Source organism: Podarcis filfolensis, assembly GCF_964270895.1.
Source record: "Podarcis filfolensis genome assembly, chromosome: 17".
Lineage (NCBI taxonomy): Eukaryota > Metazoa > Chordata > Lepidosauria > Squamata > Lacertidae > Podarcis > Podarcis filfolensis.
Genome location: NC_139621.1, coordinates 15,749,231 through 15,763,785, shown reverse-complemented (window position 1 = coordinate 15,763,785; position 14,555 = coordinate 15,749,231). Strand labels below are relative to the sequence as shown.

Sequence of the window (14,555 nt, the reverse complement as noted above, 5' to 3'; positions counted from 1 at the left end):
CAAGCACTTTTTCCAGTACTCCCCAAAACAAATAAATGTCTAACTCGGGGCGGGGGTGGGGTGGGGAGTCAAACACTCAAATGCAATCTAACACGATGTATGTGGTTCAACAGTGATCTATCTATCTATTGATCATTATCTGGCACTAGTTGAATTAACTCTTTTATTGCCAAAGAGGGAAGGCGGCTTTCATCCCAAGCTGCCATACCTGAATACATATGAAGGTACTGAAAATAGAACGACAGGTTAAGTTTAGGATGGATGTCAATTTCCTTGCTTTAAAATGAATGCAAAAACACCTAAATGCAGGAAATGTCACATGCAGAGGCAGTCCACTATAACAATCAAAGCATATATTGGTGTCCAGAACAGAAGATCTGAAATGCTATTTTTTCAAACTGGGCTCTAGGTCTTTTTCACTGATTAAGAATAAGGAACAGCATATAAGGAGTTCCTCATTTGGCTTGTGTTGATTATATTTCTGAATAGTAAGCTGTTATCAGTTGTAATAAGGGTCCCTCTACAGGATAGATCTAAATATACCTTATTTGAATGCAGGCAGCCTATAGAGAGACACACGCTGTTTTAAAATCTTTTCTGTACACAACTGTTGTACGCTATAAACTTGCCTCCATGTGAGCCTGTGTATGTGAGAGAGAGAGAGAGTGTGTGTGTATTTCTTTCCTAATGATTACCAAGCAAACGATCTTTTCTTTACATTACCAACAGCCAGTTATATATCCTCAGCCACAACTACTCTAGAAATGACAGCGCTTTTGCGTCAATGGAATTCATTCATAAAAAACAACAAAAACAAACCCTGAAAAGAAAACGGGATCGCCAAAGCAGTACAACTTATGTCACAACTTTTTGTCGCTTCAGCTTCTTATCTTATGAAAATCTTTTTCTCCCCCCCCCCCCCAAAAAGGCAACTCCTTAAAAAAACAAAAATACAAAATTGGAAGAAGCCCTAACATATGCATTTTTTTAAAGTCTCTAGTTTTAAACCTCCATCCCCCCTCTGCTTGAGTCCAGTCCAAGTTGAAAGTTTCTTTTTCATCCCTTCAATTGCGTGTGTGTGTGTGTGCAATTTCATGCAGAAGAGTCAAACAGTTGTGAAAGAGTAGCCACATCAGGCTGGGGGTGCGTATCACCGAGTACATGATACAGAGACAACAGCAGCCCCTGTGATTAATTATCAGTTATTACTGGCCTTGCAGCAACGGTTTAGCTTTCCCGTCAGAACCGCCATACCAGGCTGCCTTAAACGCGGCCCCCGGTGAAGGGACTGCTCTGGGGAGGACGCCAAGACACAGCTCTCTGCAGAAACAGTATGTGTGTGAGAGTATTTGGGGGGGGGGCGCAGAGGGAGGGAGAGAGACCAGCAACTGAAACTGTCTCATCTAAGGACCCTCAGCTCCGGGCTGCCAGTAATTCCAGCACAACTGAACTATCTCTCTCTCTCTCCCTCTCTCTCTCTCTCTCTCTCTCTCTCTCTCTCTCTTTTCCCCCTTACGTCTGCATAAGGCTGTTTTCTGCCACCTGAACTCAATTAAGCACCCCCCTCTCCCAAGTTTAGTATCAGTTTTGATATGAGGTCTTACATATTCCGTGGGGTGGGAAGAAAGGAAAGAAAGAAAGAAATGACTTTTTGCTGGGATACTATGATACTTTATTATTATTATTATTATTAATTATTATTGTTATTGTTATTGTTGTTATTATTTTAAAAAGAGAGAGGGGAGAGAGAAAAAAATGGAAGGAAGGGGGAAAGGAAAGGAAAACAAAGGAAAACAAAAGGCAAGAAATATTAACCATGGAGTTAATGATCTGTTCAGAAAACTTTAAAGGGGGTGTGGAGAGAGAAGGACTTTTATTTTAAAGCATGTCTTATTTTTGTTCTCTCTCTCTCTTTTTTTCCTTTTTTTTTAGTTGCCCATGGGGATGTAGTGAAGTAAGCACGAACATTCAAATTACTTAGTTATGACACTACAGAAACTGTGCAGTGTTAAAATTAAAACAAAAGCGCAGACAAGACGAGTTGTGGGGGTGGAAAGTAAAATTGCAAAATGAAACACACAACCCGGCAAGCAACAAACTGAGACAGACATTCACTTCAACGTGTGTGAGACATTAAAAGTAAGAAAAAGAAAAAAAAGTAACGTACCTGCTGGGACATTCTGAACAAGAGGTTAGTGTCAGCGTTCTGCCATGTCCCCATGAAACCAGATTCGGCCGTTGCTGTCCTTGTTCCGAACTGCATGGAGTTGTCAGCACAGGAGTCTCTCAAAGTCAAGTCTCTTGCCCTCTTTCGTTCTGTGTCTCTCTGAGTGTCTCTGTCTCTCACATCCACTTCTGCCTCTTCTGACTGAAAAGTGAAGGTGGATTTTTTTTTTGAGCCTCTTGGCAGTCAGTAGCAGGAGTGTAGTGTAGTTAAGCTAGCTGCACTGTGCCTTCCATTTGGGAAGCAGGGGGGGAGAGCTTTGGGGAGGGGGGCCAGAGCTTCTTTCGCACCTTCTGCACAGATACCCCTATCATTTATGCATACACTGTGACTCCCCAAGCTCGCCTTTGCTTGGGTTTAACAGCTGCCTGTCAGGTGTGCAAGCAGCACTGAGGAAACCCAACCATCAGCCTCATACTCTTTAGCCACTGGATGTCATTGGATAGCAGAGCAAGAGAGAGAGTCAACTGCACCGTTCCACTGTCAGGCACGAAATGACATTACTGCAATAGCCCCCTCGCAGCCTTAGCATACACATGCACACACACTCTAAGTAGTATGCTGATCAGAGTGAATTCAGAAGAACAAGCTGTGGCCCTTTCCCCTGTTTTCCTTCAACAATGCTGTCAAGAACAGCATGTAATTGCTGACACTTGCCTATTAAACGCAGACTGTAAACCTCCTAACAGGAGAAGGGAAGGCAAGAGAGCAGAGGGACAACCAATTGCTCACTTATTTAGACAATAGCATGCAGAACCACCACGCAGCAGAAGTTGGCCTGGCTGTATTTTAAAATATAGCTAGTTCTTTATGTGGCCACTTTTGCAACAGCCCCAGCCCCCAATTTTTTTTATAAACGATAAAAAAAAGCTCTTACCAAAAAAGAAGGGGGTGGGATGAAATAAGACGATCTCCAACTTCTTTTAAAAAGAAAACTAGGAAAGAACTGCATGCATGTTTCATCTCTCACATCTTTGTTTTCCCCTGTTAATTGCCTAAAATGCCTCAAGGAGCAGAAGTCGGGGGAAAGAGAAGTGTCTTCTCTCTTTTCCATAAAGATCAAAAGTTGATTTATTTATTTTTTTAAAAAAATGTAAAGTTCTTGGATGAGGAATATACAATAACCTTTCAGATCACAAAAGGGAGAGGGTGAAATGAACGAAATAAAAAGGTAACTCTATCCAGAAAAATAAAACAAACCACAGCATTTCCTTTTAGGATTGCCACCAGCATAAAGATTGTTAACACAGGCTAGATACAATGAAAAACCGAACGCCACTGCCACCAACTACTTTTTAAAAACCAAGCTCTATTTAGAACAATGCACTTTGCATTTTCCCAGTACTGTTACGTACTTTGGCCTCCTATGAGGAAAAACCAGAGGGAGGAGCGAGAGGGAAAGAACACCTACATGGATTACATAAACACTGCAACTTCAAAAATGTAAAACAAAATTCATGCCCTCTCATAAAAAAACAACCACAACCAACACCAAGTCAGGTTAAAAGAAATGGGGAAGAAGAGTCTAGTTTTTCTCAACTTAATGTGTAAGGAACATTCATCTTCTAATAAAATCTACAAATTGAGAGGACAAATGTACCACTCTCGCAAGCTCTCCCTTATTGGAGAACAACAATAAACCTCACTCTCTCACAAAACAACAAAAGAATCACAAGAAAGCTTCAGTGGCAGCCGTGTGTCATTAGTGTGCAATGAGGAAAGATGAGAAAGCAAACGCTATGTTGACACAAATGTGTCTTCCCCTTTAGATCCTGGCATCTCCTGAAAGCTTTTCTGTTAAACTTCCCTCCAGTTCACCACCATTAAGCACACGCACGCACACAAAAACCAGTCTCAAAAGCTGCAAATTCAATATCTGAGAAACAAAAACAAGAGCCCAAAGAACTGTTGCCTTAAAATATATTAAGTCCACCTGTGGTCAATAAAAATATTCTTGTTGCATGGAACGAGGAGGGGAGGAGGAGGAAGAAGAAGGGGGGGAGAAAACAGCCCCTATGAGTCAATTGTGCCAACAGTGGCTGTACCTTTAGAGCCAGCTATTACCCACTTAAACTCCCTCTAAAATTTGCTAGCCTCTTGCTTTCTGAAGTGGTACTCAGTGCCTTAGTCAAGCTGCCTGCTCAGCTCCTGACCTTCCCACTAATGGCTGTTATTTGTGGGAGGCTTAAGGAGAATGTCAGTAGCCAGTTTCCTCCTCTCTGCATCTCTTGTGCGCTGTCTCCCCACCTCTCCCTTTCCTCTCCCCCCCCCCTTACTCCTGTCCTGCAGTCCTCTCCACTCCCAGGGAGAGAAAGGGGGAGGGAGGAAAAAGCCCACGCACACAAAAACCAAGTGGCATGCAGCAGCAAGCACCTGCAGTAATAGACTCTTTTATTAAAACTGTTATTCTGCAAGACTTGAAATTCCCCGTGGACTGGGCCATGTCAAAGCCGATATAATTAACTAGAGGCTCAGCAACGGATCAATTACCAGACAAGCAAGTGATAGTGAAATCAATGAAAGATCATCAGCCACATTATCAGTGTTGCAACTCATTAGGGTAAAACTGAGAAATGTGCTCAAAGCGAGCCCAAGCAAGGTGGCATTACAAAACAAAGGGCTAATTTGGAGACCCTGCTGTGAACAATCTGTAACAGAATTAGCCTTCTCTCCCCCCCCAAACCCCCGCACCAACCAAACTGCGCAGCTCTGTAACTAAATGTGACAGTCTGAGAGAAGCAGTTTATTAAGACACCAACTCCAAGTTTATTTAGTTCATAAACTCTCTCCTAGAAAATCGATACAGTCTGTACAGGGTTATTAGGCTGACTAGCTAATACATCCAAATCTGGTCTTCCCGGGCAGCAGCCTAAAATTCTACCTAACAAAGATGGAGGGGCGGGAGAACCTCAACAGCTGTAGAACATGGCATCCAATAAGCCTATCATGTAGTGGCCACATTATGGCATGCAACTGAAACAGCAAGGGGAGGGTGGGGGAAATGACTGCTAATACAATACGGAGGAAACCAACGGAATAAAACATTGCAACCTTCCGTACCACTAAGTACATTCCTATTAAAGCAGTAAATAGTTCCTAATAGAAGGAGCACCTACCAGATGTCTTTCCAGAACAATACGCAGGCTACAAAGCACTTAAGGGGTAACTGCAACCCCCTGCAGTGCTAACACAAAAAACTACACCCAAACCCATTTTGAGGAAGGGAGCTCCACGAAGCTCCACAGAACTCTTACTTCCAAGTAAAAACATGCAAGCCCAGGCTGCACAACATTATGGCACCTTGCCTTAGGTATATTTCAAATGTTCGCAAATTCCAACACAAACAGCATTTCATACGGAACCCACATGTGGGTGTTCAGATGTGAGAACACACAAGGATAGATTTCACTACATATGGACGGGGTGTCCTGTGTCCCCTAAGTGTGTGTAGATGCAACAAAAATACATGCATGTAATGATTCATATATAAGTTGCCTGCTAATTCATCTATGGAAATCCTTTCTGTATAGGAATTTGTAACATTTGAGTGGCCTTTAATCTTGCAAAAACTGACACATTAGGTTGTTTTCAAATAATATTCTCAAAGTCCAATCCCTGATGCTAATATTTCCCTTTGAAATTAATTATCCCACTTCCCTTGGTGCAAGCAGAGTGAATTCCCCCCCACCCCCAAGAGACTGTCTCAACAAACCTAGGTAACTGTGTATTAACTCACCAGACAACAGTCCCCCCCGCCCACTATACCTCCAGTAATCACAAAATGCTACGAACTAACAGCAAGGACAATGCATTTAGTGTCACAAGATTTTGAGTGAAATGCTATGGGCCATGTTATACTTTAACAGATTTCCACTTAGCTTTCTGAAAGACTTAAAGACTAGCTCTTTGTATTAAGTGTTTTACCATATTCAGTAAAGCATAATAAAAGCACTGTCCATACTGTTTGTTTGTAATACCACATTTTTCGATTGTATAACAGTGCTGATGCTCAATGAAAAGACCTCCGGATAACATTACTTCAGAGCTTTCCAAACTGTGTGTCGCGACACATTAGTGTGCCAGCTGATGTGTGTGGGTGTGTCGCGCAAGCGCTCTTATAAGGGGTAAGTTTAACCTCCGGTTTGCTAGTTAAAACTGAATTGCAGTGTCGTGAAATGATGCATGTCTAGAAAGTGTGTCACCAACATGAAAAGTTTGGAAAGCTCTGGATTAAAGTCTTATGTGGCACAATGGTGTTCTTTCCCCCCACCCCCAAGAAACTTCCATTCATTGTCACAATTCTTTGATACATATCTTTAAATACGATCCTTTTTACAATATTTAAAATATTACATCTGCTCAAATATTAGTTCGTTTTTGTCTCCATTTTGTCAGTTCCAGGATGTCAATATGTGTAACATGTAACTACTTTTAAAATTCAGTAAAGCATTTGTTTAAAAGCATTTAAAAGTATATGGAGGTTTTGTCCTATACTTCAGCTATTAATCAGGAAAATAATTGCAGATTTTTTTGTATCTTACATGCATATAACTGTACTGTACATGTACATTCAATGAGATCCAATTAGTTTGGGGGGGGTTCATTTCAGTTAGGATGCACTAACAAGACTGTGGGGAGACCATGCAATACAGCCAGCAGCATAAGACAGAATGCTGTTTTCCTAGAAGCATGAATTCCCACAACTGATCATTTTAGAATGTTACTGATCCTTACAATATTTGTTTTCCTAACATCTAGGAGATCACAATGAATGCCTGTATTAACTAAACACGGAGAAGTATCCTGAGCAGCAGTTTGATTGGGGAAGGATACTTCAGCGAGACCCTGTGTTTTTACATTTGGCATGTTAACATTCTGAACATTACTAAACCAAGCCTTTGTCTCACACACTCATGGACAAAGTTTAAGGGCCTTTACATAAGAGATGGGAAACCAAAAATGTAGCAGGCTCACAATTTTTTGTGCAGCAGGCAAAAAAAAAAAAATCTGTTGAAGTGCGAAACACAAAAATCTAAATAATTTTATTACATACCCTCAGTGCTTTTTTTCCTAGGAAGAAAGGTGTCAGTACAGTGGTACCTTGGTTTATGAACTTAATCCGTTCTGGAAGTCTGTTCTTAAACTGAAACCATTCTTAAACTGAGGCACACTTCCCCTAATGAGGCCTCCCGCCGCCAGTGCCCTTTCACCATTCGGATTCCATTCTTAGACCAAGGTAAAGTTCGCAAACTGGGACACTACTTCCGGTTTTGCGGAGTTTGTAAACCAAATTGTTCTTAAACCGGACTGTTCTTAAACCTAGGTACCCCTGTACCTGCCTGAAGACCATTGTGAGCATGGCTAGAAAGAGCAGGACGAGGGGGGAGAAACAAAAGGCTGTGATTGATGGGCAGAGAGTGGGAGGGGACCCCAAGAGGAAGTAGGTGAGGGTGGCATCCGATCTGGAACCCGCAAATTGCAATTGGGCACAGCAGCCCTGTTTTGCAGGGCCTTCTCTTTGGGAACAAGCGAGATGGTAATGAGAATGGGGCTGGGGAGCCCACACTTCCATTCCTCCATGCAGGGAGGTGGGCAGGTGAGGGAGAGAGTGCGGAGTGAGCCTAAGGGGGGTGGGGGTGAAATGCAGCCGCCAGCACTTGAATGGGGGCCCTGAAATGAACTGCCAACCAGTGCAGCTGCTTCAAAACAGAGATTATTTGAGTTCTGAAGGGAAACCCCAGCAGCGGTGGGCTTTGCACTCTCAGATTCCGGCAGCGTCTTGTGTGACACTAAAATTCGGTGCCCTACCACCGCTTCTCATGCTCCGTTCTACAGCACTGTTTTGGTGGCACCAAAACCCTCCTCTGACCCCAGCCAGTCATCTTGCATTTTGGAGCAGTTAAAAGTTTCAATCTCATCTTTAAGGGCAGCATTGCATAGAGCACATTGCTATATAAACCCTTCTGAAAGTAACCAGAGCAGGGAGTACCAAGCCCATGTTGTTGTTGTTGGTTGGTCATTTAGTCGTGTCCGACTCTTTGTGACCCCATGGACCAGAGCACGCCAGGCACTCTTGTCTTCCACTGCCTCCCACAGTTTGGTCCAACTCATGTTGGTAGCTTCATCTCATCTCATCAATCATCTCATCCTCTGTCATCCCCTTCTCCTTGGCCCTCCATCTTTCCCAACATCAGGTTTTTTTCCAGGGAGTCTTCTCTTCTCCTGGGGTGGCCAAAGTATTGGAGCCTCAGCTTCAGGATCTGTCCTTCCAGTGAGCACTCAGGGCTGATTTCCTTCAGAATGGAGAGGTTTGATCTTCTTGCAGTCCATGGGACTCTCAAGAGACTCCTACAGCACCACGTTATCTCTGTACAAAAGGGGCCATAACTGGCAAACCAGCCGAAGCTGGAAAAATGCATTACTAGCTACAGAGACACCTGTGCCTCCATTGGCAAGGCTGAATCCAGGAGCCCCTCACCCCAAAGCTAGAGATCTGTTCCTTCTAGGGGAGTGCAACTCAGCTGAGGACATGACATTTTCCCACCTCCCAAACTCAAGAACTCAGGACACACAACACCTCTGTCTTTCCAGCATTCTGCTCCTATTTATTGGCTCCACATCCAGTCCATCACCACCTCCAGGCAACAGTCTAATGCCTGACCCGCCTTTCCTGATACAGATGGAATAGAATCATAGAACTGTAGAGTTGGAAGGGACCCCAGAGGCCATCTAGTCCAACCCCCTTCAGTGCATGGAATAGAAAAACAGAGTTGCATGCCATATTTGTGGCATCTTACTCGAAAACCTTTGAGGGCAGCTCTCACCTGTTTCATACACCACAAAACAGCTCCCAGAGTACTGAACAGTAGACCGGGGGCAACCCATAGGCAGGTGGACAGGGTACAAATAATAAGATGATGATGATGATGATGATGATTATTATTATTATTATTATTATTCTCACACAATGACTAAGCGTCAAATGTCAGATTTATAGCAGCACCCAGTAACATAGCCATGCATTAAAAACACTTCCGTTTGCTAGTGGAAAATATATTCGGATGAACTGGAAGATATAGGGCACACATATAGTCCAGTATATATCTTTCTAGCTATATGTGTTTGTTAAGTATTCCGTTCGCTCCATTGACTTACTGTACAGTACCTGTAATTCCCAGAGTTCAGTTTGCTGCAGCTGTTAACAGATTCTATAATCTGTAATGACAGTAAACTGGCCTTTGCTCTTCCCTTATTCACTATTCATTTTCTAGGCTTGGTTAAATAGATTGCTGGGTTAAAGATCAGTAGTTTTTCATGTGACACGCTTTGGTATTCATCTAATGGCCTGTGAGGACAAAACTGTCCCTGTTCTTGCCAAAACAACAAAATGCATCCTTCACACCGCATGACAATCAGCCCTTCCTTGTGTCCACATAGCCAAACTTAGATAAGTTTTTAGAGGGTGTCTTAAGCATATGCCTGGAACCGGTTCAGCAAAAGAGAAAGACGCATTTTAGCAAACGCAGAGAATACTATTCTTTTCATTCTTGATGATATGGACATGTAAACATTTTTTATCCCTTCTCTAGCATTTGCAGGATGCTGTTGATAGCAGGCAGCAGGAAGGAATGGTTTAGGTTTCTTTAGTTCTATGTTCATCTGCTCTCTTTTTTTATAGTATTGTACTGGTGGATGTTATTTGCAAATTGGGGTACAGTGGTACCTTGGGTTACATACGCTTCAGGTTACAGACGCTTCAGGTTACAGACTCCGCTAACCCAGAAATATTACCTCAGGTTAAGAACTTCGCTTCAGGATGAGAACAGAAATCGCACGGCAGCAGGAGGCCCCATTAGCTAAAGAGGTGCTTCAGGTTAAGAACAGTTTCAGGTTAAGAACGGACCTCCGGAACGAATTAAGTACTTAACCCAAGGTACCACTGTACTGCATCCCACTCTGGGATCTCTTGTGATGAAGAGTGGGCTAAAAGCATGAGCTTTTACAAAGAGTTCAAACATGATAGCTCAGTTGGAAGAGCATGAGACTTTTAATCTCAGGGTCATGGGTTTGAGCATGGCAGGGGGCTGGACTAGATGACCCTCGTGGTCCCTTCCAACATTACAATTCTAAGATTCTATGATTCATCAAGGCCTAGCTTGGGCATGGTTATTCCATTTCGCCTCAGAGCCGCTGCCGGCCCTTAATATATTGGGGTGTTAGGAATGATGTGTCTAGACGGGAGTTTGGATCCAGAAGATTGCCCAAACTATGAACCTGTTCCTTCTGTGAATGAGCCATTTATTTATTTATTTATTTTGGTCACTGGAGGCTCCAACGGCAACCCTAGCCACTGAGGCTTTCTACTACCTATAGCTGGTACACCAACTATGCCTTGCACACCAGTTACAGCCACTCTCCCACAAAGATAGCATGGTAGGGTTGCCATATTCTAAAAAGAAAAAAAGAAAAAAAAGAAGACGACACATTTGCCGCCTTCTACTTTGGATCGTTAATGACAACTCTACCCATGAAAAAGAGGACGTGTCCTGGAATAAGAGGACCTATGGCAACCCTATCGGGCTACAGTGATTCCCTGCACGGATGACCTCAAGACTCCACAGTTGCAATGCACTCTGTGTTGGGCAACTTCTGGGCCTGGAAAATCAAGCTGGCGTAAAATGCTGCAGCTAGACTGTTGGTGGGGACAGATTTCTGCCAGCGCAGTACTCTTCTTTTCACTGCCCATATTTCAAGCAGGCTTGTCCCTTCAAAGGATAAAATCCCAACTTAATGGTGAGATGGACCTAGGCTAGCCCAGAACCATCAGATGCTGTTTCTGTTAAGATTACAAAGCATCACAGCTAGACTTTAAAACCCTTGTTCTGTTTCTGCCTTTCCCCAGCCACAAATCTCACTAACAGCCACATGTGTTTATGAGCTCTAAGATAGGTACTGTGAGCCCTTACCAAGGCAAGGGAAATAATATTTGAAAATTACACAAAGCTGGCACGGTGACAATAGTTCAGAGGTGGCATTTCAACAGAGCAAACAGCACTTTCTTCCCCCAAGAATGTAAGTAAAGGAATCGCTCTGCGACATCTGTTAGACTATGAAATGCTAACAGATGTCTTAAGTGGGGGGAAAAGGGAGAAAAATCCATACAGGAAACCATACACCAAACAGATAATGCTGCTAACTTTCCACATATTACCAAACAAAAAAACAACAACCCTAAAACACTGGCAGCTTGCTTCCTTTCTGTGATACTTATAAAATATTTCTTCGACTTGGGTTTTAGTAAGTTGGAAGATATGGACTCATAATTTCTCTATATAAAAAAGCATCTATAAGAAAATTTATTTCTAATAATTACACATGTTTTAATGCCTTATATTCAAATACTAAGTATTCCAAAACATTTCACCCATAGGTTTTTAAATCTTTTGTGTTTTAATAAATGAACAAGGGAATATGGAACTATTACAGCCTTCATATGGAGGACTCTGGAAAAACATTCCTGATTTATTTCCTAATTGTGGTTTCATTCAAACTCTGCTTTGCATCTCACTGTGCCCAATATGTTCAGGCCTATCATGGCGAGTTCTGAAAAGGAAATGAGTAATGATAAGCTGGGGGGGGGGGGCGGGAAACACACAACAGTGGTTAAGAGATTGAGAATGTTCCCATCTCTGCCAGATCTATGAAGCAGGCTCAGGAGAATTTCAGGCTTGTGGGGTCTACACTTTGGGAATTTTCTTTTGCACTAAGTACCCTGAATCCACTAACCACAGCAAGGTGCAAAATAGCGGCAAGGAGGTGTGGAATCAGACACTAAGGAGTGGCCTAGAGACTGAATGAATTATCTACCTCACCCCATAAGCCATGCATGCAGGGGCGGAGAAAGGGGGGTACGATGGGGGTGGGCCACGCTGGGTGTCACAACTGAGGGGGGTGACAAAATGGCGGGCGGCACTCACTGCAGGGCCTGCAGCGCGCCCAAGCTATGCGTCCCTCCTGGGAGTGACGTGGTGGGTTGGGCACCTGCCGGCTCTGTGCTGCCCCAAACGGTCCGCCCACTGCCTTCCCCTCAGCTGTAGGGCAGCTGAGCAGGAGGAGGAAGGCAGGCAGGCAGACTCACACCCCACAGAGCGTGCCCCGCCCCTGGGTGCCCAATCGGCTTGCTCCGCCACTGCATGCATGCACCAGGAATGACTTATTCTGATGTAGATTTGTACTTAAAAGTGTAACTACAGTTCAAATGGTCCAATTGAAAGAAGAAATACAGTGGTACCTCTGGTTACGTACTTAATTCATTCCGGAGGTCCGTTCTTAACCTGAAACTGTTCTTAACCTGAGATGGGCCTCCCACTGCTGCTGCGCTGCCGCCATGCGATTTCTGTTCTCATCCTGAAGCAAAGTTCTTAACCCAAGGTACTATTTCTGGGTTAGCGGAGTCTGTAACCTGAAGCATCTGTAACCTGAAGCGTATGTAACCCGAGGTACCACTGTAAAAAGACTTGGTTGTTGCTGCTGCTGCTACTGCTGCTTTTGCTGCTAAAGAATTAAAGAGTCAGAAACCCTTTCTGGTCTACTGTGAATAACCCAGTAGATCCCACCTTGCATTCTGCCCACCCCTGACAAGGAACAAATTACAGTACTTGTAAATGTCATAAAACTCTGGTGGCTGCATGCCCTGAGTGCATGCTCACAAATGCCCTGAGTGCATGCTCACAAGCTTAACTCTTTCCCTACTAGCTGCTTTTTTATTCTGAACTCCCACCCCAGGCACTTCATGCCCATCTGCCACAGGGTTGCAGATATTTGGAACAGCCACTTCTCCACTAAAAAAGCACACCTTTCCAAAACCTGTTTTCTTTGCCCTGTGCACACTTTGCCCCCTAATGCTTCCTTAAAAAAACCAAAAACACCTTTCAACTGTTCGCAGTTATGAAGCTCACAGGGTGCCCATGAACATCAGTGTCAAGGGAAACATTTGCCTTCCTCAAGAAAGGGCACAGCAGGCAAACAAAGCTGTACAAAAGTGCTCCTGGCCATCATTGCCACTTAAATATCCAAGAGCAGAGGCAGGTCTAGGAACAGCCCTATCCTGATCTTTCAAGGGGAGCAAATCACATCTAGTATGCACTATACACCCATAAATCTATGCCACCTATCCTGCTAACCAACAATGCCTGTCTTGCCTGAATCAAGTGTGGGGCTAGGGGGGCAGAAATAAATTATTATTATTATTATTATTATTATTATTATTATTATTATTATTATTAATTTGTACCCCGCCCATCTGGCTGGGTCTCCCCAGCCACTCTGGGTGGCTTCCAACAAAGATTAAAAATACATTAAAATGTCACACATTAAAAACTTCCCTGAACAGGGCTGCCTTCAGATGTCTTCTAAATGTCAGGTAGTTGTTTATCTCTTTGACATCTGATGGGAGGGCGTTCCACAGGGCAGGCACCACTACCGAGAAGGCCCTCTGCCTGGTTCCCTGTAGCTTTGCTTCTCGCAACCACCAGAAGGCCCTTGGACCTCAGATGGCATGAGTGGCCTTAACAGATGGCTCACCTGCAAACAAAGTGTTGCGGGTTAGAACCCTCCATACTTTTGTCTTGGCATGGAGTTGTGTGAGGTTCAACAGACACCGCCCCCCCCCGCCACGCTCCCTTGAATGAAACAACACACTGTCTTCAGTAGAACTTGAGGCATATGCCAAAGAGAGTTGGGGCGAAAACACAGTCTTGTTTCACACGGACGGCTCTTTATGGGGAAGGAGTCTGAGGAGGAGCAGTCATATTGGCCAGTGCTGCGCATGTTCTCATGGAAGGACACAATCATATTGCGGAGCTTAGGTGGACAATCCTATCTTGCTGAGCAGTGTGAAGAGTCATTTTGGGCTGACAAGGTCAAAGGCCTTCCATCAGATCTCCTGCAGCTAGAATAGTGAGAAAATCATGCAGGCTGATAAAGAAAAAGAAGGTAGCTTTTACCATATGTGATGGGCGTGTAAGGTAATAAAAGCATTCTGGGAAATGATGTATAATGAATTGGAAAAAAATGTTTAAAATAATGCTTTTTTTTTTAAAAAAAACAGAAGCTTTTCTATTAGGAATTAGATCCCAAAGGAGGAGAAAAGACTTTTCATGTACGCAGCGACAGCCACACGGATGTTACTAGCCCAGAGATAGAGAGAAGACAAAGTCCCTACCAGAGAAGAATGGCAAATTAAGCTGTTGGACTATGTCAAAATGGCAAAACTGACTGGAAGGCTCAGGAACCAAGAAGACAAAAACTTCAATAAAGAATGGGAAAAATC

General features: G+C 43.5%; 1 protein-coding gene across 12 annotated transcripts in view; it reads right to left on the bottom strand.

Annotated features, from left to right (window-relative positions):
• The window catches only part of BNC2 (basonuclin zinc finger protein 2), a 398,619-nt gene that overhangs the window by 279,504 nt on the left and 104,560 nt on the right, over positions 1 to 14,555 (bottom strand). For 4 of the 12 annotated variants that reach the window (XM_083592933.1, XM_083592925.1, XM_083592923.1 and 1 more), the window contains exons 1-2: positions 3,102 to 4,150; positions 2,168 to 2,368 (exon numbers count right to left, since the gene is read on the bottom strand). The exons of 2 other annotated variants lie outside the window; for them this stretch is intronic. In XM_083592933.1, the coding sequence (XP_083449059.1) occupies positions 2,168 to 2,368; positions 3,102 to 3,278 (378 nt within the window). In that variant the 5' untranslated portion in view covers positions 3,279 to 4,150. Of the gene's footprint in view, positions 1 to 2,167; positions 2,369 to 3,101; positions 4,152 to 14,555 lie in introns of those variants that run through there. 6 more of the 12 variants (XM_083592926.1, XM_083592928.1, XM_083592929.1 and 3 more) reach the window with 3 other exon arrangements.